General features: G+C 42.6%; 1 protein-coding gene across 3 annotated transcripts in view; it reads right to left on the reverse strand.

Annotated features, from left to right (window-relative positions):
• The window catches only part of Iqch (IQ motif containing H), a 177,594-nt gene that overhangs the window by 121,530 nt on the left and 30,847 nt on the right, over nt 1–25,217 (reverse strand). For all 3 annotated transcript variants that reach the window (XM_031344193.1, XM_031344192.1, XM_031344191.1), the window contains exons 5-6: nt 23,693–23,809; nt 2,085–2,205 (exon numbers count right to left, since the gene is read on the reverse strand). In XM_031344193.1, the coding sequence (XP_031200053.1) occupies nt 2,085–2,205; nt 23,693–23,809 (238 nt within the window). The remainder of the gene's footprint in view (nt 1–2,084; nt 2,206–23,692; nt 23,810–25,217) is intronic.

Below are 25,217 nucleotides of genomic sequence, written 5' to 3' on the forward strand. Positions count from 1 at the left end.
AGGTGAAGGTTTCCAATCCCTGTCCCAGACCTGCCCAAATGGTCAAGATCAGAGCCTGAGGATCTGAAGTCTTGAAGCACCCACAAGACATGTCTGTGCCCTGATGTCGGGGTTAAGCAGCACTGGGGTCACAGCTTAAGCCCTCTGAGATCAGTCAGGTTTCACTAGAACTGAAAGAGCTCTGCATGTTACAGTTGTAAATGCTTTGTTTTAATAAATATCTTTTACTGTCCATACCCAATCCCATGTGTAAGAGCTGTGCATGCTTTCCAGGTGAGAAAACGAGATTTTGGTCTATGTTCTATGACGCTTATATTCTCAACCACTGGCTCTGTGGGGAGCTTCATTTCTGAGTTTTTGCCAGATGATTCAAGAAACCCTGAGGAATCCTGTTGATGTGGATGCTGCTCATCTCTCATGCTGAACTGGTGCAGACCTGGAGTGGGTCTTAAATGTCACTTAAAGGCATCAAACCCCTGAAAATCCACACATTTCTGTGACTTGTGCTTTCCTAATACTGATATTACCTTGTACAGTAACTGGACATATGACAAGTACTCTATAAATACATGAGAACTAATTGATTGATTAATTACCAATAAGATAGGCCAGATGTTCTCTGGTGGACACAGAAATAACTTTCTTTCCCTCGCACTAGTTGCCTGATCCTAGATTCACCTTTGTCCTACTGTGATTTTTCATCTGCTAGAGCTAGGACTGATTCATTCATTCATTCTAATTTCATGTAGGAGAAAGACAAGGCTGAAGCAAGAAATATAAACTTACTAGTGTTACTTAGTGTCCCTGGGACATTAATGGTACATAAGCTACTAGAAGGTACAAGACACAGAACTTCTCACAGCTAGGAAAGAAATAATGACAACTGTGGGAAGCTTAACAAATCCTGAGACATAACATGCAGGAGTACCCACCACAGCAGACCCAGGTCAGCAGACAAGACACAGAGCCAGATGGCAGAGAGCTTTCAATCTCCAGTATCACAAGAGTGGTTTAGAACCAACTCTGGGTCCTGATTACTCCAAAGAGACCAGAGGTGAGACAAGACCATCTTACTCCTTTATACGTGGGTTAGGAAAGGGGATTCACTTAGCCATTTCAGTCAATCAAATGAACTAGGGGAAACCAAGAGGATTACAGTAGACATAGACACCTAATGCTCATCCATTTACTCACTCCCTTGTTTACTTATTCAGTCAATTCACAGTTACTCAGACAGTCTCGGGCACCATGGATACCAAGGTAAAGATGATACAGTCGTTTTTAATTAGAAGTCCAATAGTTTATAACATTAGACTTTAAAGGGGCTGGAGAGCTGTCTCGGGACTCAGGTTCAGTTCCCAGCACCACATGGTGCTCACAGCCACCTGTACTCTAGTTCCAGGATTCCCAACACCCTCTTCTGGTCTCATAGGGCATATGGAGTACAGGCATACACATATCCAGGTAAAACACTCATACATATAAAATACGTAATAAAAAAATTTTAAAAATACTAATTATATTATCTCTGTCTTCATGGTTTTGCATAGCAGTATTCTGAAATAACATTAAAAAGCAATCAGAAGCCCATCAGAAACTACTTAGAAAACAGTAACTCCTAATTAGATCACATAAACATGATAACCATTTTAACGCATAACACTAACCCTAAGTTGATATTAAATTCATTAAGTCCATTAGAACTGAGAAGTAGACAAGGCTTTCGTGGTCACCTAGCCCTGGGTGAAGCTCAGCCCAGGTGAGGACCTGACTTATCTGAGGTCACTTAAGAAACGTAGTGGCGCCGGGCAGTGGTGGCGCACGCCTTTAATCCCAGCACTTGGGAGGGAGAGGCAGGTGGATTTCTGAGTTTGAGGCCAGCCTGGTCTACAGAGTGAGTTCCAGGACAGCCAGGGCTACACAGAGAAACCCTGTCTCAAAAAACCAAAAAAAAAAAAAAAAAAAAAAAAAAAAAAAAGAAAAAGAAAAGAAACGTAGTGGCTAAGCTACTCCAACTCAGGCCCCTATTCCTCCTCACGGCTCCCACCTTTACATCCCTAAACATGACTGGCACCATCACTAACCTTTACTGGCATCCTTTTGCAAGACAGGTATGGGGATAAAATGGGGGTCAGTGCGACGAGAGGATGGCAGAACTGTGAGGTTGGAGACCGTGGACCCTTTTATTAACCGCTGAACCTTACCCTAGGTGATAAAAAGATGTTAGCTGACATTTTTGCCTTCACAATGAACACAGTTTTCTTCTGGTGAACAATAAATAAGATTATGAATAGTTTCATTAAGTTTTAATAAAGTAGCAATACCCTCTCTAATTTTATTGCTCCTGAGTACCCTATGCTACTGTCTACTGTCAAAATTTTGTGTAATTTAAAATGGTTAATTAAATCCAATTAACATGTGATGATTTCCACTATGCAAATTCAGTGTAGTAGTTAATAAAGGACTATTAAGATTTTGTTCAATTTTAATGACTACAATATAAAAGTACTAAATCTTGACATGGGAGGTTTTGAATACAGCAAAGTTGTGCACGGGCAGATTTCCCAGGAAATAAATAAGAGAGCCTTGAGGTTATAAACACTAAGTGAAAGGCACTTCAGCCAGTAGTAACAGGTTAAGTGTGAACACCGAACAGACTGATGAAATCTACGGAAAGAATAAATGTGCCATGTCTCCATCAGTCACACAGATAAGTGCCATTCCTAGAGTTGAAGATGCTCTTATTGTAATGAGAAATAGGGATTGATTCTTTTTAGTGGGTTTTAGATTTTAAACATTGTATGCTCTGCATATAAGTCATATTCAATTGTATAGTTCAAGTACACTGTTCTTACCTTCATCATAGGAAGCTGTTGATTACTGGACCTCTCAGCAGGAAGGATTCCATTGTTTCGTGTTTATAAGCTGATTTAACATTTCAAGTAATTTTCCAAACATTAATTAATCTGCATAGCTTCCAGGGGAACTAGGTAATGGTTTACTACTTAACTTAGGAAACGCTCAAAGCACGAAAGTTAGTAGATTTGCTTCTGGATACACATATACTGAATATGCAGTCTACCCATCTAAAATGAGTCTGGTTTTGTAACAGAGGGACCTTGCTATTGACCTCAGCTCTATTACACCTTGCCCACTAGGCCCAAGGAGAGAAAAGGAAATGCTTCTTCTAAGCACAGAGGTAGAAAACTCACCTTATGGTTTAAGTATTAGCTGATCAAAGTGTTAGGGTTCCCCAGCCAGGACACAGGACTGAGGGGCAACAGAAGAGTAGCATCCTCTACTCCCTCAACTCTGCATGGTGCTCAATGAGCAGGAACAATACTTGTTCCTTTTTGGTGCTGTGGATAGCACGCAGTGTCCTGTACACATTAGGAAAGCACTACCACAGAGCTGCACCCCATTGCTTCAAAAAATAACTAAGAAAAAAGGGGTGTATGTAGAAGGTCTGGGCTAATACCAGGGTCTTCCTGGATTGCTCTCTACTTTATCCATTGAGGCAGGATCTCTTACTGAGCCCAGAGCTCACAGCTTTGGCTTGCCCAGGGGATCCCATTTCTCCCTCCCTGGAATTACAGGCTGCCTCTGTAACTGCCTGGCTCTTATATAGGTTCTAGGATCCTAAGCCCTGTGCTAACTAATACCTGGGAATACAAGCACTTTATGTATTGTGCCACCTCCCTTGCCCTCACATAGCATTTAAAGAGGGGAAAGTAGACAGGAAGAGTTCCAGGGAAGAGCAAGTGTGGCTAGCCTTGCCTCTACTGCAGTGGGGACTGCAGGAGAGTCATCCAGAACTCCATGTTTGCTGAGGCAATGGGGCTGCTTTTCCTTTCCTTTAGCTTTCTTCTCTCCTCCCCTGCGTCTGAGTTGCTTCTGGGATCTCCTCCTTATCTGAGAGACAGAAGTAAGAGCCCACTGTTTTGTAACTAGAGCTGGCATATATGTGACTGAGGACATCCAATATCAAAAGGGACAGGATCTCTTATTTGTCTGGCAGGTATCAAGGTCAGGGAAGTGAAGGTAAATTGAAGGAAGAGAGAGAGAGATTCCACTTCAACAAAACTGTCAAGCTCTGTGTAGAAGTGAAATACAGGTTTGGCAGTTTCGGGGCACAGAGCATAATTTATCCGGATTTTCTGAAAGCCTTTGATAAAGAACACCTGACAACTGGCTTTTGAAAGCTAAAGCAGCAAGATCCAGTATAAAATACATCATTAAGAATGACACAAAGGAGAGGCTGAGGGGCAGGAGCAGACTCTGGCCTGCAATCAGCAGATTCCTATGTTGCTTTCTTCAGTCCCTTACATTGTGCCAACAACATACATGTATGCTGAAGAGGCAATGTGGGCAAGTGAATGGGATACTGGAGAGGGCTACAGATTACAGAAAATAAATTCCTCATTGTGGCTAAATAAGAAACATTGCCCACTCTGCTGTCCTTTCTGATGGCAAGGATAAACATTACTTAAACATCATCTTTAAAAAGGCATTGAGTTATGGGATGGGTTAGAGGATGCGATTATAGGTGAGAAGAATGGTGGCCAACCGAAGCAGCACATCGAAACTCGGAGGACCTGCAACTAGGAGACGCCTGGGTGGTTGCACAAGTGTGGACTTGTTGGGGGAGGGGTGGATAGTGACAGAAAAAATGGTCTGAGAGAGACACCAGCTCCAAAGCTGGCTTTGAGAACATGCCTATCCCTAGCAACCTCATCTCCCACTGCCTCTGGAGCTCCTCTATGCTATGATTACAGCATACAAGAGCACATGCTTTGCAGTTTATATAATATGTAAATCTTCATGCACTGACATAATATGAAATATAATTATTCAATAATCATATAAACAGAACAATGCCCTTTACATATAGTCTTCCATTATTATTTCTGAAACTATAATTCAGTACTCTATTACTTTGTCTAAATCTTCTAAATTAGTTTAGAGTTGTTTGAAATTAAAAAGATGGGGTCTCAGGGCTCCAGCTCAGTAGAGAGCTTGCCTCACACGTGTGAAGCCCTCGGATCAGCCCCTAGCACTGGAAGGAAAGGAAAGCTGAACGAAGAAGCACCGTAGTCCTATGACTTAGACCCTCCAAACAGAACGCTCACCCTGGTCTGTCACCCTGGTCCAGATTTGATGTACTCACTATACAGGTTCTGCCAATGTAGAAACATGGAGATATAGGAAGGAAGCACACCAACTTTCATTAGGAGACCCATCCTCCTTGATATCTTTATAACAACTGATATACTACATTATTAAAATTAATTTGACATGAATTTAATAGAGAGAAATTGTCTGAATTTAAAACATCAAAATATGTTGTTGTTATTATTTTTTTATTTTTATTTTGAGGGATAGTCTCATGCAGCCCATGTTGGTCTTGAACTTACTATGCAGTTACGGATGACCTTCAACTTCTGATCCTCTAGCTGGAGATACAGGCATGTGCCACTTTATGTGTTACTTGTGATTGAACTCAGGTGTTTGTTCATGCTAGGAAAGTACAATTCCATCTGAAATCCAGCCCCAGGGTCAACAAATTAGTAAAGCTTAACAAATATACCAGGATTCCTTTATACGGGCAATTGTTTTCTCTTAAAGGAGCAGAATAGTGGTCTGAAGTGGGAACTGAAGGGTTATTTGGAAAGTCAGTTGTGTTGGATGGTGTTTTGCTGGAGCAAACATGTAAAGGAGTGTTTAACTGAAGTAGACACAGGTAAAAGGCTAAGGCAGACTCGTGATGGAACATTTAGCTGAAGTAGACATAGGAGAAAGGATGTTCTGTTAAAGCAAACACATGAAAGGACACATGATGAAGGATTCTTCATTAACCCATGTATTGGTGCGCCTTACATTGTGTAGTTGAGCTGTACCAAAAAAATGCACCAAAACATGACATTTCAATTTTGCCTGAGAACATGGCTATCCAATTACAGACCACAATTTTTCAGTATTCCCTGGGTCTAAATGGGGGATGTGACCACACTCATGCCAATCAGATAAAAAGAGTCCCTCTAGGTCACCTCCTCAGAAGGCTTTTGGGTCTCTCCACACTTCCCATGAGGTGACATATGGAGAGGAAATCAGCTTCGGCCATAAGACATACTGTTCTGTAAGGAGTGAAAGGAGGGGACAGTAGGCGTAGCATCATGGGCAGCCACATGGAGTAGAGCTAGACTTGGGTTCTCCATGGTGAACTGTTTTGTGAATGAGAAATAAATGTTTAAAGGTATTGTCCCTGGTTTCAGTATTGCAGCAGTGCAGTTTGCACCAAAGCAATGTGCTCATCAGTTAGCACCTGATTGACCTCGTTGTCTCTTTCTTGTGCGTACGCTGTGCTTACAGGCTTTCCTCCACGTCAGTATTTCAGTGTGCACGAGTGTCTGTCCTCCTTCTATTTATAGTTTATTTATTAGTTCCATAAAGTACCTTGGTATTCAATTTGTTTCTGTGTGTCTGCAGTCTCCCTCTTTGTTTTATTCTTCTATTTTATCATCTTCTGTTTGAGCTCCCGTTTTACCTAATTTATGTTATCAAGCTGTGCTATTTATTACATGAAGAAATTATGAAAAAATCCTTTTCTTGAGTTATGATTTTTTAGACTGTCTTTTGTGGCCTGGAGTTCTCCCTCCTTTCTCCTTTCCTTTTCTCTTGTTAGCTATGAATCAGATACAAACACAGAGAAAATGCGCTAGTCAACCACATCGGGACTGCATCCTTCCTCCCCTATGACAGCTGGGCAGTTCATCCAGGTGTCTTGATTGCTGCAGTGAGTCACCTTCTCCCCTTTCCTGTACCCATGTGACCTGAGTTGACCCCCTCCTGCCCACTGGCATGTGTGACCTGAGATGACCCTGTCCTGCCCACTGGCATGTGTGACCTGAGATGACCCTGTCCTGCCCACTGGCATGTGTGACCTGAGATGACCCTGTCCTGCCCACTGGCATGTGTGACCTGAGATGACCCTGTCCTGCCCACTGGCATGTGTGACCCTGTCCTGCCCAGTGGCATTTGTTCCATTTACTCCCTGGGCTGCTGAGTGAAGACCTGAGCAACACCCATTGAAAATTTGCTCAGGCTCCACCAGCTTCAGGAGGGAAAAAGGGAGATTTTGTTTCACTTTTAAAATCTGAGTGGTCTAAATTATTTCAAACTTTGTGTATAAACCAAGAGCTTCTATTAATTAGTATTTGACGTCATGATATTCTGAATTTATCTAATTCAACTTCATACAAAATTCAGCCCTACTAAAGAGGAAAAATATGTAATAAAGTCTACAACTCTTTTCCCATTACAGTTAAACCCAGTACTTTCTCGGTGTGTGCTTCCACCTCAGAGGAGTGCCTCCCCCTCCTCCTGTACCCTTTGGCCATCACACACACGTGAACCCACATACATGTACACCCGAAATATGCCTACTCGTATGTACACACAAACACGTATACAAATGCTTTCTGCAATCAGGATAGAAAACAGAGTCACCGTGTCTGCTTTTCTGTCTTCCATGTCATGGATTGATGTTCCCAAATGGGGAGGGAGGAACAGCAGGACGTGGGCAGATCAGTGTCAGAACTACGAGGCCAGGTCCAGGAGCCGTCCTAGACATGACCTGACTCCAGCCCCCAAGTCACAAATAATCTGTTCAGAAATCACATAGAAATTCAGAACAGATCCAGTGCCAGAGCCTGTATGGACAAGGGCTTTTCTTACCCACAGGCACACATGAGGACTGTTAATATTAGATGAAGTTATAGTGCCTTAAAAAAAAAAAAAAAAACTTTCTTTGTCTAAGTTGAAAACAGTTTTAATTTTTAAGAGTTTTCTAGTTTTTTTTTCTTTCCTTAAAAATATCTAATTACCTCCACTTGGAGTTTTCTTTGGTACAGGGTACAAGGCTAGACTCGGACTCAGCGCTGGTTTTCCAAACTGTTCTCCAAGCCCCTGGTAGCTGCGGACTGGCAAGCCCTCCTCTCCCTGCTGGTTTCAGTGCCGCCTCTCCCACACAGAGGACAATATCTGTGCTCACTTTTCTGTTACATTGATCTGATCATTTTCCATCCAGAGAGTGTCATCATAATCACTGTATCCTAGCCTGTTTTAGGAAGTGGGATGGAAAGCTCACCTTCATTAATCTTCCTTGGGGGAAAAGAGGCCTTTTAGCCATTTACTCCTCACAATAACAAATACTGGCAAGTTGAAAAGAATTAACATTTCACTCAACACAAAACTCCTATGACTTTTCACTGGAATTACATTAGATATGAAGATTAATGTTGAAGGGCCACAGTGTGGACTGCAGGCATTCCTCCTGTTCAGGAATATGGTGTCACATTCCATTTATTCAAGTGCTCTTAGATGTTGCTCCTTAGAGTTTTGGAGCTTTGTTCACAAACATCCTGTCCTTTCTGTCTTAGTATCTTTTCTAGGTACATTTGCACTTGATATGAGGGGAAAAGAAGGGAGAGAAGGGGGAGGGAAGGGGAGGGGAAGAAGTAGGGAAAATAAATCTACTACAACATTTCCAATGTCTGTCTCTGTGTAGGGCTGGGGTAATAGAGCTTTTTGCCTTTTTTGATTTTCTGACACATTTTCCCCAATAACAAAGTTAAAAAGTGTCATAATCAGAAAATCATGCATCAGCGCTGGAGGGATGGCTCAGTGGCTAACAGCACATCTTGCTCTTCCAGAACATCCAATCAGGTCTTAGCACCCATGTGAGGAAGTTCACAAACACCTATAACTCCAGCTACAGAGGATCCAATGCCTCTGTCCTCCAGAGTTACCTGCACTCACTCACATACACACACAGATACACGCACATGCACACACACATGCATACATGCACACACACACGCACACATGCACACGCGCACACACATACCACACATATCACACATACACATGCACGCATGCATACACGCATGTGCACACGTGCGCGCATTCACACAATTAAAAGTAAAGTAAAATCATGTATCAGAATGACCAAAGCCTTACATTTGCTTCTTAATGTCAACTGCTATGTTGAACACCTGGGCACTATGCTCACTCCCAAGAAGCAAATCCTAGGATCATGCTACAACCACCAAAGGAAAGTGGTATGCAGTGCTGGAAGCCGGGAGACAGGAATACCGTGTAAAATACACCTATGTAACTAGATAGATTCTCCCCTACCTCCCCACCTATCTGCAGAAGCTGTCCTAGTCAAATGTTTGATTTGATTATATTAAGTTAAATAAATCATTCAGTAAGTACTGTCCATGCATAAGTGCTCTGCAAAGACTAGAGAGGATATGAAAGTGGGGGAACAATGGCTCATGCCTTTCAGAGGGCTAGTAAGTCGGCTCACTAATTCATTAAAGCAAGCTGTGATGATCTAGGCAAGGGGAAATTAACTCTACCTAAGAGACCTGGGAAGATTTTTTTTAAAAAAAAAGAACCTCTTTCATGCATAGGTACGTGCGTGCGTGCGTGCGTGCGTGCGTGCGTGCGTGTGTGTGTGTGTGTGTGTGTGTGTGTGTGTGTGCATGGAAAGGTCAGAGGGCAACTTTTGGGAGTCAATTCCCTCCTGCCACCATGTATGATCCAGAGATGGGGCAACATGCCTATAGTTCTTCCTGCTGAGCTATCTGGCAGGCCCTAGCAGGCCCTGGAGTATATTTTTATGGTCCAAAAGAAGAATATTCTACAAAAGTGTCAAAGGAACTTTGTGGCATTCCATGACTTAAAGTAAGCTAACATGGCCTTTCTCGATCACACAGGTCTCAAACCAACCGTCATTGGCCAAATCCACATAAATTAACAGTATGTTTGGGTCTGACCATTCTGGGCATCATATCCCTGCCCTGAGGAGTTTTACAGTCTAGACAGGAAAGTTCCTCTTATCTCATGTCTTGAGTTAATTCTTTCACTGCTGTTCCAGACAAAGAGACTTTTTTTTTTTCATCAAATTCTTAAGTTCCTGTAGGGTCTGGGAACATCCAAATGTGGCCACTGTACATGTCTAGGCCTTTCAGCAATGAATACGAATGAAAAGCTGAAGTCTGGGTCTGGGGGAATGAGGAGAGAGGGAGCACTGATTACCAAAATGTCTCTCTCAAGACTATTCATATGGAATATTCCCTCTGGAATTTTATTGCTCTCATTATCCTCTTGATTCTCCAGTGTACCACGAAGGTAGGAAGTAGACTAGTGACCAGTAATATGTCTAACCTGCCCCAACTCAAGTGTCAAAGAGAAAAGTAAAGTGCATGGTCAATGCATCCAGCTCTGTGCAGAGGTCAGTGTTCCTGAAGACACAGAAGGCCGGGGCTCTGTTACAAAGGGAAAGCATGTGCAGTGCTTTGAGTGAGAAATGTTCTCATTGGCTCATTATCAACACGTGGTCCCTGGTGGTGGAGTTAACTGTGGAAGTTATGGAACTTTGAGGAGGTGCATCCCAGCTGAAGGAAGCACATCACTGGAGGTGGGCTTTGGGGGTTTAGCTCTCCTCTTCCAGTTAGCTCTCCCCACTCCCTGTATGCAGTAGAGAGGTTGAGATGTGAGCTCTCAGGGTCCTTCTCCTGACCCCAGACAGGATGGAACTGGAAGCCACATCCAGCTCTTTGTCTCTCCTTGGATATGGCATTTTATCACAGCAACAGAAAAATAACTGAGACAGAAGCCACAGGAAGCAATGGACAAGGACACAAGCTCTGGGGTTAGATGGCGTTCTGATCTTCCTCCCACTTATTAATGATATTACTGGGTCAAGTGACTTAGCTTTTTGAAGCTGAAGATTCTTCTTTAGCATCTTTTAATTTAGTTTTACCTTACAAGCATGAGTATTTTTCCTGCATTTGGTCTATGCAGCATATGCATGTCTGATTGCCACAGAAACCAGAAGAGGGCATCAGATCCCCTAGAACTGGAGTTACAAACAGTTGTAAGCAATCATGTGGGTGCTGGGAGCTGAAGGTTGGCTCTCTGGAAGATCAGTCAGTGCTCTCAACTGGCTGCACCATCTCTCCAGCCCTAGGCTGAAGATTCTTAGCCAGTCCAAACGTGACACCATCACCATTCCCATAAGGCCTACTGTGATATTAGGAGTGGGCACAACACAAGTCATACAGGCAATCCAAGCAGATTGTAATTTCTTACTATAAAAAGTGAAGTCAGTCTGGATTTCTGTGTCCACACGGCACTTGCTTTCCAGGGGTGGATTCATATCCCTCTGGCAGCTGAGGCTTCACAGATGTGCACGTCCAAGTATATACATGTGGTCCTGCTCACTGTGAGGATGTATCTAATTCATGGTCAGTGATCAGTTTCCTGGCTCACTGGGCAGCCTTCTGGCTTTCTGAGTGGCTCTCTGATAAGGATATTCTACGCTCATCAGATCACACTGAACATTTAGTCTGCTTGCCCACTGTAGTTCAATGTGGCTTTGTGGTATCGGTGAGATGATTAATTTAGGCAAAATAAAATTCTAATCCTGTAAGTTAAGGGTTACACACATACACATGCAAACTTTGTAGGGGTTCCTAGCTGCCAGCCAATTCCCCAGATGATACCAATATTATTTGTACCCCAAATCTATAACATCTAAAAGGGCAGATCTACATGTTGGGCCTAGAGATTGCCCTCTTTGAACTATACAGGATTATTTTTAATGTGTGTGTGTATGTGCATGGCTGGGCATGTTGTTCGTTTATTTAGATGTACATGTGTGTGTATATGCACAGAGGCCAGAGGAAAACCTTTAGGGTTATTACCTTCCTTTGAGACAGGGTTTCTCATTGGCCTGCAGATCACCAATTAGGCTAGACTGGCTGGCCAGCAAGCCCCAGGGACACTCCTGTCTCTACCTCCCCAGATCTAGGGTCACAAGCATGTTTACATGGGTATTGGAGACTGAATTCATGCTGGTGAGAAAGGCACTTTCCCAGCTGACGGCCCTTCCTGACTCTGTATAGGGTTTTTAGAGTCATCTAAGCAAATATTTTTAAAAATCTGGAAATTTCAGGGAAAACAAAAGAAAACATGAACTTGAAAGCTTCTTTTGAAAATCTCAGCTGCAAAGGGGTGGAAGTGACAGGCTGTGACCTGTAGGAAGCCCAGCTCCGGTGCCCCCGGTACTGCAGGCCTAGCCTGTCATTTACTATCTGCCTGGCCAGGATCCCAGACTAGGGGTATCATTTTAAATATCATTTTCTAAACGTTTAAATTTTTTTCCAGTGGAATAAAGCTGGTAAGTAAAACGTCTATGGCCGGGCAGTGGTGGCACATGCCTTTAATCCCAGCACTTGGGAGGCAGAGGCAGGTGGATTACTGAGTTCGAGGCCAGCCTAGTCTACAGAGTGAGTACCAGGACAGCCAGGGCTACACAGAGAAACCCTGTCTCAAAAAAAAAAAAAAAAAAAAAAAATCTATGAACATCCCCACTCCCTTTTTTTCCAATTTAGCACAAACAGACAATAGGTTTGAAAGCATAGCATATTGTAGAAAACACCAGAATGAAGCCAGTCTCCGGGGCACAGCTGTGCCTGAGCAGATTGGACCCAGGAAGGTGGTGTGAGGTCAGGCCAGGAAGGACCTTCCACTCTGCAGTACTGAGTGGGACCCGGTGCTGTGGACGTGAGCAGTGGGAGGGAGGGCCGAGAGTATTAGCAAGGAGGCACCCACGGTCCTCACGCTCTGTTCTTGCTACATTACTCCCACCTCAACAAGGCCTGCTTTGGCTGATACTGGAAGAGGGGATGGCATGTGGAAATGACAGATGGGGTCACAGGTAGAGTCCTTGGCAGCAATGGGGCATGCAGCATTAAGACAGAAAGAAGAGTAGGTTTGGGAGGAAATCTAAGGCATCCTGCTAGAATGGCTTATTCATATAAGAGGACAAAGCCTTGTGCAAATTATCAGGGAGAGGGGTGCCTGCAGAACTCTAATTAGGCCGCTTCATGAACATCTAACAAGTCCAGGAGATAATGTGATTCCAGAAAGTACTATTGCTTTATAGCCAAAGGGAGAGGAAATAAAGTGTAATAATCAATGAGGACATCAAGGGGCAGAGATTGTTCAGAAGAATTCTAAAGATGCCCTTCAGTTAGAGCAGCCAAAGTGATCTAATTTCAGCTGTGTGCCTAAAGCCCTTCCTTTTATGCTCCAGACTGAGACCACACAATTAGATTTCAGAGCCCCATCCAAGGCCGTCCATCAGCTCCAAGTGCATCTTTTGGGAAAGTCTGAGACAACTCTGAGTGTTCACCCTGGCCTATGGGGCAGCACCGTGTCTGCTCCTAGACCACGGAGCACCTCTCCAGCTACTTCTTCTCGTGAGGCTCCTTGGGCACCCTCCATTCAGCAGCGTACCCAGCCATTACTTGCTTTCCCAGGAGGGACTAGCCATTCTAGAAGGCATCAAACGATCACTGGCCTGAGAGTTACACGGACAGGGCCGTGTACCCTATGGTGACTCTGGGCAAGCCATTTTGTCTTCTTAGTATAAAAACAAGACATCCCGAGCTGAGGAAAGGCTCTGTGGACAGAGCTCTTGCCATGGGAGCATAAAGATCTGAATCTGAGTCCCCAGCACCTACATAAAAACCTAGACATGGCTCTGCGTGTCTCTAACACACGGGGTTGGAGACAGACAGGCAGATCCCAGGAGCTCACTGGCCTGCTGGCCTCACCAAAACACTGAGCTTTGGTGTAGCAAAAACCCGTGTTTCATGACAGATGGTGACAGAGAAAGACACCCAGCCTTTCCTGGAGCCACTGCATGCAGGGGCACTCATGCACAGAGGCATATGTGTGCGGACAACACACAGAACACACTGGCAAGCACATGCAGGAAGATTTCATCTTGCAAAACTAAGTGAGAGATTCGGATCTCAGCTTGTAGCCATGATTCAGGGTAGAGCTGAAACCTAAGTCCTCGGACTCTGGTCTGTGGCCCTCCCCTCTATCATGCATATGGCTGCTTTTAGGCTTTTCATCTAACATTTACTCTAAACATTTACACCGTATTGTTATTTTGTTATCAAAAGAGGATGTGACTTCACATTCTCTACCCTGACCCCGAGCCCAGTGAGACCCTAGCCTTCAGATAAATATCTCCTGGATTTACATTACACACATGTGACTCTGAAGCTGTGCTTTAAAGTACAGTGAATTGTTCCACATTATTGTCATTTCTCTTCTGCCAGAGATGTATGTAGAGGCTAAGAATGCATACTTGAACTCAAGTACAGTTTAAGCGGCAGTGGGCTAGAAGGCTGGAGAGCACAGCAATAGTATTTATCCATCTCAAGTGCCTCTTAGGAGAAAATGACCCGGGGCCATGATGAAAGCCATTCTACTACCAGGCCAGTTTCTCTTGAGGCCAATGCCACGGAGCTGCTTGCTTTGTTAACTGTTCTTGGCTTCGGTTTTCATTTGTTTGTTTGTTTGTTTATGTGTATGAGTGCTTTGTCTGCATGGCAGAAGAGCGCACTGGATCCCATTACAGATGGTTGTGAGCCACCATGTGGTTGCTGGGAATTGAACTCAGGACCTCTGGAAGAGCAGAGGCACCCAGTGCTCTTCTGGTGCCATCTCTCCAGCCCCTCATTTTAAATAGAACTCATGGCAACATGTTTGTACTGCTCCATTCTCACCCTTGTAACACAAAAGCAACAATAATGAGGTCAAGGAATGAAAAGTTTTTGTTCTATTTTGTGTATTTGTTTGAGGCAGAGTCTCACATTGTAGCCCAGGATAGCCTTGAATTTGAGTGATCCTCCTGCCTCAGCTTCCCAAGTGCCTAGCTCAGAGCCTGAAGTTTTCTATTCTTACTCACAAAAATATAGTTCTTATAAAAAGCTTGAGTTTGCAGCATATATATATGTATATGTATACATATATATGCATACACACACACACAACACACACACACACACACACACACACACACACAAGGTTTTGTCATCAACTAAGAGCAGTGAATGTTTCCTACATGAAGAACACAGCTTCGATCCTGGGCACCAAAACAATTGCACAATGCAGCAACTTTGGCAGACTTATGTTTTGATGCATTCCTTGTCTCATGGTAGATGTTTTTGTGAAAGAAAAGAGTGAGAGAGTTCTAACTTAGAGGAGCCACCTCTTTAGCAGTCTGGTAAGTCCTATGATCCCCTTCTCAGAATAATGTTTTCTAGATGTATGAAATAAAATGCAGGGAAAGGCAAGCCAGGTTTAGTGGTGCACCATCTTAATTCTAGCACTTGGGAGTTGGAGACAGGAGGATTAAGAGTTCAAGGCCAGCCTTGGTATACTCCAGACCCTGCCTTAAAACCAAACTAATTATTTAACATAAAATAAACAGAAGATGATTATATGAAAATATAATTTTATCTGTCATCCTTTTGTGCATTAACCTTATCATATATGTCTGCCCCCTCTGTGTGTGTGTAAGAGAGGGAGAGAAGGAAGGAGAGGGAGGGACAGAGGGATGGAGGTGGGGGACAGAGGGAGGGAGGGAGGGAGAGGGAGGGACAAAGGATGGAGAGGGGGGACAGAGGGAGGGAAGAAGAGAGGGAGGGAGAAATAGGAGGGGAGACTTCAGCTCCTGCATCTAGCTAGTTGCTGGTTCTTCAAAGTGGTGGTATGAGGTCAGAAACACTATCTCTAAGCACAGACTCAAATGCTCAGAGTGAAAGTGGGCCACTTAAGAGAGTGGTCTAGTCCTGAGAGCAGGTAGCTGCCAATGCCAGGTGAATTCAGAGCAGTGCAAAGGTTCCTTGTGGACCGCCACCCCAGTCTTCCTTCTCTCTGTTCACTCAAGCTTGAAATCCCTCAGTAGAGCTTCACTCCTTCTTTTTAATTAAATAGAGGACTTACTCTTGTGAAAAGGAGAGTCCACAGGGGAGAGGTAAAACTTCACACCAAAGGTTCTCACATTTATTTCCAGCAGTAGACCCTGCTTTCCACTGCAGCTAACAGAAGGCGGGTATACACACAAATGTGAATTTCATAAGAATTTAGCATAATTGTCTGCTCAATTCCACACGTTTGTTTTAAAAAAAGAACTATAAAATGTGTTGTATATGTATATGTTTATTATATAAATACTTATATCTCACTCAGATGTTATAGAATAAAATATATATACATGAGTATTGGAATTTGTTTAGATGAAGGCAGATTATAGATTCAAGAATTGTAATAACTATAGTCTGGTAGCCATTTCTGCCTATAATTTATTATATATTTGATTTTGTTTACATAAGATTTTAAAAATCCCAAAGTGAAAAGTCAAGTGACTTTAGATAGGCAGTAATTTCCTATAGTTTCAGTAGTCCCGTTAGCTGAAATGATCCAGGCACTCTAAAGAATAGTAGGGAATTTTCTTTTAAGATAGAATCCCTTACAACATCTACTCACTGCTCCTGTTCCATAGTAACTAAGCTAGGATTGGGTGTGACTCAGTTACAGAACCCTGAAGAGCTGATCTCATGATAAATTTGGTCTTGATCATCCTTCTCTACTGCACAACCTTAGACAAAGGGTACCCTTCCTTAGTTTCCTCATCTGCAAAATGGTCATATGAATGGTACATATACAAAGGTCAAATAGGGGGATGGTGAGATGGCTCAGCAGGTAAGAGCACTGACTGCTCTTCCGAAGGTCCTGAGTTTGGATCCCAGCAACCACAAGGTGGTGACTAACAACCATCCATGATGAGATCTGACGCCCTCTTCTGGTGCGTCTGAAGACAGCTACAGTGTATTATGCCTGAAGTGTAATTACGCCTGGAGCAAGCAGGCCCGGAGCAAGCAGAGGTTCCTGAGTTTAATTCCCAGCAGCCACATGATGGCTCATGGCCATCTGTACAGCTACAGTGTACTCATACACATAAAATAAATAAATAAATCTTTAAAAAAAAAAAACAAAGGTCAAATAGGTCAAATATGTGTAAGGCACTTAGTACCATATCTTATAAACTGGACAATCTGTATGAGCAAAAGACTGAAGAGCCCAGAGCACTTGCATCAAGTGTCATTTCCCAATGGCCCCTCTTCCTTTCCTCCTCATATTCACCCAATTTTCAAGAGCAATCTTATTTTGTTTTGGAATATTACATATCAATTTTGAAATGATGCTTTATGGTTGGCTGATATCTGCCATAATCAGCAAAGTAACATTTCTACCCTAGACAACAAAATAAAGCAATGGCTCATCTCAAATCACAGAAGCAGCCTAACGTGAGCAGCGAGTGATGGCTACCAGCGTGCTCTAAGTTGGTGGCTCCAGCTGTCAAGTTGCCAACTTCTTGCCAATAATAAAACACCATTTCAAAATGGGTATGTAATGTCCAAAAACTAGGTTGTTCTTGAAAATGTGGTGAATATGTGACAGAGAAAATACTAAGGTGCTTGAAAAGGAAGAGGGACCATTGGGAAATGACACTTGATGACTCTTGTTCTTCAGGGGACTCTCCCAGCTTCTAACTGCCACAGTTCTCTTGTTCTACTGGTCCTATCCATCAGTTTATTTGTATCCTAGGGATCAGGACTTGACATGAAAATTAACCTTTTAAATTAAAAAGAGAAACAATTTACTTATTTCATGTATATGAATGTCTTGTTTACATGTATATATGTATACCTCGTGTGTGCCCATTGCTTACAGAGGTCAGAAGAGGGCATCAGATCCACTGGAACTGAACTTATGCATGGTTCTGAGCCATCATATGGGTGCTGGGAACTGATCGTGGGTCCTCTACAAGAACAAGTGATCTTAACTGCCAAGCCATCTATCTCTTTAGCACATAGAACTAGTTCCTTTAATCTTTGTTTTTATTCATACATATGACTATCATATAAGTCCAGACTGGTACGAAGCCACAATCTATTTCATTAAAAAAAAAAAAAAAAACCTAACATGTAAGAAACTCAACTGTACACACCCATGTGCTCATGCATGCACATACATGTGCACACATTACTCTCCTGGTAATGCTTTCTCATTTGGTATCTAACTTAATGTTGTTCTTTGCTGCACTTCAAAGTATTTGTCATCAAGTGAATTGTGACTTAACTATTCACAACTTCTCTGAAACTCACTGTGGTTTTCTGCTACAATTTGGAAACCAGACCAAGAAGCCCTGCACCCTCATTATGCTGGAGGGGGAGGGGGTTGAATCTGTGGCTTTTCTGAAAGCACAGGTGTGAAGAAGGGAGAAGGAAATAGATTGTTAATGCTAATTTGTTTTCTCAGAAAGGCAGGAGTCTTATTGGGCATTTATTCCACGCCAGTACTGTGCAGCTCTTTTCTGCAGTCCCCATAACAGCTGTCCCTAGTAGGCATCATTATCCTGGCTTTGCAGAAGCAGCTAAGGGACTCAGGAGGTTAATTTGCTTACCTAGGGTTCAAGAATAGACCCCAGCCCTGTTCCACTTGACCCCAAGCCCTTTCCACCACACCACCTGCCACCCCATCTAGCTTGCCTCCCTGTAAAACAGAGACGTGAGAATGGTAGGGCTTCGGTGACATTCATGGGAACAGCTAGGAAGTGACAGGGCTGTATTGTGAATCCAGGAGCAAGGGCACGTCACTAGGAAAGACTATCAGGTGACCCCTGAGGAGGCCTTGGGAACCAGGCTACCCAGGACTCACTCTGGCATTCAACACCAGGCTACACAGCTGCAAAGCAGAGACTAGATGGACGAGACAGTGAGCCAGTTCTCGCCTCGGCACCTGTTGTGTATAAAGCCTCGGTGGGTGCTATGGAGGATTTGAAAAACATATAAGCAAGATCCCCATATCATATTTGTATAAGAAAGATGACAGGATTAGATGAAATATTAAATGGCATGGCTGGACTGGCCCTCTGCAATAATCTGTTGCCCTTCCCCAATAGTCTGTTGCCCTCCCCTGGTCCAGACAAAATGTAAATTTTAAATGACAGTGAGAAACAATGGTACAGTAGAGTATGTGAGGACTGCTCGTAGTAAGAACTGATACTTGCAGAGCACTTCTTTGCAGCAAGATCTGCTAAGTTATTTGTGTCTCAATGCCACCCTGCAGGATAGACACACTCAATATGGTTTCCCTTACATATGAGGAAACAAAGGTTGTTTCTGGGACATCCCCCATCTAGTGAGACTCACATAGGGCAGTGTGACCCAGAGTCACCACACTGAGTGCTGAGAAGTGCTGTGAGTCCAACATAGAGTTGGTTGGGGGAATGAATGCAGGATCTCCCCTACCACTCCCCCAAAACATCAAAGTGTAGGATTTGAAAGAAATCAGAGAGCTCATACAGCTTGGTGTTTTATAAACATTATTGATGAGGGCACAGCCTCTAATGGCTTCCCCATGCTCCCTGAACAGTGGACTTTTATGAAGGATCTAAACAACAGCCAGTGCCACATGATTCTCTTTAGATCTTTCATTGTCCCAAGAACAACCATCATGTGTACAGACAGCACACCACCATCGCCACCACCACTGCCACTGTATTGGTGGGATACACTTTACAGCTTGTGAATCATGAGGCACACTTTCAAAAAAAAAAAAAAAAAACCACTCTGTACAGCCTCAAGAGAAGGCTGCCTGCAACTGCTAGAGGTGGAGACGCCATGCATACTATCGCAGTCCTTGGGTAATAACTGTGTGTCATAAATAGGATGTGGCATTTCAGAATGTCTTTAAAGCTATTTCCTTTTGTTCAACTAATTTAATTTACCAAATGCTCCTGGGGAAAGGGAGGGGGATCAAGATGCTGACTCCACATTTCCTGGGGAAAAAAAAATCACCATTTCCTTAAAAAAAAAAAAAAAAAAGAACAAAAAACAAAAACTACTCTCAGAAAAATTACATCCGATTGTTGTCTGCTGGCTCCCCAAAACTCTACCTCTGTCAAAATCCTGCCCTGGCAGGTGTGGGGAAGAATAGACGCCGAACTTGAATAAATACCCGCATCTGTTTTTGCAAAAGGGGAACAGAAGCAGCACAGAAGGAAGTAAGAGAGATAATTGCTGGCTTGAACTACGATACATTTTACTTGTGGGCAGAGGGCCAGCGTACAGCAGGCAAAATATGCAGGCCCATCTTATTGGAATTCAGGGGCGGGCCTCCGTTCCTGTCCGGAGACAGCTGTAAACCAGCAGTCCATGGCATCACAATCAGGCGCGGAGTTTTGTCAAGGAATGCTGATACGGACAGAAGTAGCTCTGTCGGCTTCCCCTGCACCCCTGCCTGCTGCAGTGACAGTCAATCTCTGATTCCAGATGACAAGAACTGGATAAAAACTTCAAACAAATGGTGACCTTTCCAAAGATTAATTTGTTTACCAACAAAATGTTCCCTCTTTGTCATCTGAAATGGGGGTGACCTTCACTTTGCCACATCTAGGCTAGAAGGATGCTGACGGTAGTCATCTGTTAAGTTAGCTCCGTCTCAGCAATTATTCCCTTTTTTATTTTTAGTGACAAGAAGGGTTTATTAATTCACTCTGTTTCTTGTTATGGTTTATAAATGCAACAAGCTCGTTCTGAATTACTGCAGTGTAACATCAATTTGTTTAAATCTAATTCTGCTACCGTTGCCAAATTATGTTGTGACTGTAATTGTGGCCATATGCATGGGCTTAAAACACAATCATGTTTTGAAATCACCCCACCCCCGCTTCTGGTACTTCTTCTAATCGTTTGACATTAACACAATTGCATCACTTTCCATTACTTTATCATCTCAGAAATGATTGTGCTTTCAGTGGGAGCAATTGCTCTGCACACCCCAAGTGAAACAGTAAAGAATGAAGCTATGATTTGTGAGGTGAGCTTGCTACCCAGCCAAGTTAGTGAGAAGCGCTGTATAACGTACGACTCATAAAGCGGAGAAGTCATCAGAGCATTAAATCCAACCTCATGAATAAATAAAAGGTTCTAAGTTTACATAGCATTATATATTTATTTATTTGGAAAGTGGGACCAAAGAACCAGTATAATTCTCCAGCAACTCATAGCTTGCCAAAAAGAAAAATGCTTTTATGATTCTTTTCTAGGTCATAACAGTTGTAACCAGAGTTATTTGTGCAGCAGTTCACAGCGATGTTTTGTTTGGCTAGTTTGTTATGCATTCATAATCGTTCTTTTAAAATTCATGTTAACAGTTACATGTTTCAAGCCTTTTAAGAAACCCTTTTTACTTGAAAAAAAATAAATCAAAGTCAAATTTTCTGCAGCTCTTCAGTGCACTGCGCTATAAGGTCTGTGTGGAATGAGACGCTGCAGGCACACAGGAAGAGCAGCAGTGCTTGCCTCTTGCCTCCCGGGCCCAGCGAGAACCTGACACGCACATGGAACTGGGTTATTCAGCCTTTATTTGGTGCATTTAAGATCCTAAAATCATTAGTGAGTTTGCAATTAGTGCTTTTTCTTTTTAGAAATTGATTTTGTGTAAAAAGAAAAGGGGGAGGGTCACAAAAAAATAATGTTCTAAAGGCAAGGTCTGTGATAAGATAGTGTGGTGTGTGTGTGTGTGTGTGTGTGTGTGTGTGTGTGTGTGTGTGTGCCCGCACCAAGAGCTTCCGTTACCTCCTATGGTGAAGAATGAAACACCTCCTCATCAGATGAAAAAAAAAAAACCACCAGCTTCCAGAACTAATAATGCAAATTGACTATGGACTCATATTTGCTTGTCAAAAACTGCCTGACTTATTTGCTGGCTGTTGACAGCTGTCGATTACACTAGCATGGAGGCCTGGGAGCCTCTGCCCTGAGGATGAAGAGTCACTCGGAAACATTAGCCCTGCCGCTGCTTCTGTAGTTAACTGTGTGCCACTGTAAGGCACATGTGGCCACACTCTGGGCAGGTGCTTTTAAAAATTTTTTTTTTAATAAAAAAGAGGAGAATTACAGCTGCCTTTTACCCCCAGATGTGCTACAAGGTTTTTAAAAGCCAGATACCTTAAGTACTTTCCCTCAGAGAGCTTTCTGAACAATGCTCTGTTTCATAAATCCAAAACAACAACAACAAAAAACCCAATAAAACAAAACAAAACAAAAACCAGCCTCTCTCGCCAGTGGCATCTGATATGATAGGCCCAACAATTTTGGTGAGGCCAATAGTTTGATCAGATTTGACCCAATGTATGTGTTAATTTTAACCTGGCCTACCATCAGTTTCTATGAGGTCTTTTTTTTTCATGAAGAGGATCATTAATATAATAAGTAAGCACATGCTGTTAACATATAACACTGAGCAGGGACCTCTCTCACCCCCTCGCTGTTCCAAGGACACGGGAATAATACCCAGGCTGCTCATCCTTCTTGTAAATTATTTAAAGTCTAACAAACAGCTAAGAATCCATCTTAAAGTTGGAGCTGCTTTGAATTCCTTATTTAAGTCTGAATATTGGCGTCATAAAGCAAAGCATAATCCCCATGTCTCTCAGTAGGTCTCTAGAAACTTCGCTCTCGTCACAAAGTTCCTGTACCATGCGGAAGTTGCCCGGGGCTGGCAAGCTGCACTACTCCACCAGCTAAGCCAATATTAATTCTAGATCGAGGAGGAAAACCAACAACAGCAAAAGAGAAATCTGCTGCTGTCTGTGCAGCCAGAGAAATAATATTTTTACTTCAAGGGCTTTGGGGCTCCTGGGAAGCAGATAAAAACCTCTTCACATTAGTCACACTGACATTTTAAATAAAGTTCCAACAGGAATAAAAATATCTAACTTTCTGGTTATTTCTTAGGCTAGAAAATATTTCTAGGATAGTGCTCTTAATCCAAACCTGTAAGAATAATATAAAGTGCACACAGAGACCAAGAGTGTCCAAATGCCATGGGTGATGCAGGCAACTGAAAAGTCTACAAAGGAAACTAGAACCATTTTAATCTGTAATTGATTAAGCAAGTTAGAAATGGTTTGGAAATTTTAATTCTAAAAGTAATCTTGTTCTTACTTTTAATTTCACACACACATTATACACACACACACACACAGAGAGAGAGAGAGAGAGAGAGAGAGAGAGAGAGAGAGAGAGAGCAATGAGAGAAGCCAAAAGTTATAGATGCGTTTTTAAAATACATAGATTTCATGTTAAAAATTGTTTTTAGTATTAAAAATGATCTCAAATAGTTTTCTAATTAAAACAAAGCACCATTCCAAGGTCAGCCACAGCACAGGAAGAGGCCAATGCTAACCCTGGGCACCTCAGCCAGGAGCCAGCAGTGAGGGCTGGGAGGGCCTCTTGCACTTGGCTGCAGTTGGAGATGTGCCCACTGGCTTCGGGCTGGAACACTTGCTTGCCTGTTGCACTATCACACGAGGGTGCACCACTAGGAAGGCTGCTGTGATGTGGTTTCCCTCTGCTTTTTCTAGTGGTAAGCCTACTGTGCAAAACATCCTAAATTCCTGTATAAATTCTTGTTGTCAACTCACTTCCTCCCTGTTAAATTTTGCTGTTAGATCATTTAAGGGGTATCAATCACAACAAAAAACTGGAATGAGCTACAAGTAGATCTTTTAAAATACATTTTTCTTAATCATTACTAATTATAGACAGAATGATAGCCATTTCATTTCATTAAAAAAAATCCCAAGGACAAAAGACTCAAAGTCTGGATTCTGTCTCACACCGCTGACTAGTGGCTTGAGACCCGTTTTAGAATTAACAGTCTGCGAGAGTAGTTTGTTCCTTACCTGTGCTTTCCTCTGGTTGATATATGGCAAACGGATCCCATAGTTGGCACTGACCGAAGCTCTGTGGTGCCTGTTCTCAGGGTCCTGCATGATCCTCATGTTCAGCTGTGTCTTTGACTGAAACAAAGAATAATCAAACTTTTATGTAGAATGAACAAACTAACATTTTATATCCTCAGAGGAATATAAAATTCTTGGAAAATAAGAACTTTAATGTAATTCTCACAGAATTACACAGAATCTTTTATTAAGGCTACCAACTGATCCCTTTTATTCACAGACAAGGAAGATTTTCCTTATGTGTGTACATAAATACATCATTCATTTGCTCAAAAATAATGTTCCATGTCAACCAGGACAAGAATCTCTCATTTCAATTTATTTCTGGCTCTCCAGGTCAAGGACTTAGTGAATAAAATCTATACTCCAGACACACAGGTAGAGGGCTCTCTTGGTCTGTGAATGTGGCCATGTTCCTCTAGGGACACTTACAGGTAGCTCTTGGTTTGGACCTGATAAATCTATCACAACAAATGTGTCTATACATCTGCGGAGGTTTTGGCATCTGTAATTAGCACTTTCGTTAGGAAAAACTAAGAGCATCTTGTTCCAATGACTTATTTTTCATTGTAAAGGATTCTTAACAGAATGGCAGTGGGTGAGGGCACTGGAAAGATGTCACACAATCTAGGTGACTGCTCTAGCCTGGATTTCTGGGCAGGACTCAGTAAGTCACCTCACCTCTCTGAAAGCCAGCCTATTTGCTTGTCAAGGGCAAAAGCTGGGAGTTATGCTCTCATGGGATGCTGCCCTGAGCCACAGCAGTCTATGACTTCAGGTTAACATGACAGTTGGCACTAAGGATTGTGGCATCAAGAATCACTGGTATGGGGCTGGTGAGATGGCTCAGTGGGTAAGAGCACCGACTGCTCTTCCAAAGGTCGTGAGTTCAAATCCCAGCAACCACATGGTGGCTCACAACCACCCATAATAAAATCTGATGCTCTCTTCTGGTGTATCTGAAGACAACTACAGTGTACTCATTTATAGTAATAATAATAATAAATCTTAAAAAAATTACTGGTATGTATGTATCTATGCATGTATGACTTATAAAACTCATATACATATATATAGTTTAGTGCCACAGTATAATTTACACACCTGTGGTTTTGTTTGCAAACCTAAGCAAGCTCACTACTATCTAGTTCCAGAACATTTTTATTTCCTCCAAATGAGGCCTTACACCTATTAGCAGTCAATCCCCTATTCTGCTACCCCAGCCCCAGTGGCCACTAGGACACTAGAGTATGTCTCTACTCATAAGGCTATTCTGGACATTTGTACAAATGGGAGCACAATAGCTTGACTTTGTGAGTTTTAATTTTAAAGAACTTGGAGGTACTGGGAACAACTAGAAACTATGATTTGGGCTCAATCAAATACTTTTGTTCAGAGTGTGATCTGAGGTAGGTGTTACAATGGTTACAGTAACCTAACAGACTGGTCCATAATCCACTTATTT

Source organism: Mastomys coucha, unplaced genomic scaffold (assembly GCF_008632895.1).
Source record: "Mastomys coucha isolate ucsf_1 unplaced genomic scaffold, UCSF_Mcou_1 pScaffold23, whole genome shotgun sequence".
Lineage (NCBI taxonomy): Eukaryota > Metazoa > Chordata > Mammalia > Rodentia > Muridae > Mastomys > Mastomys coucha.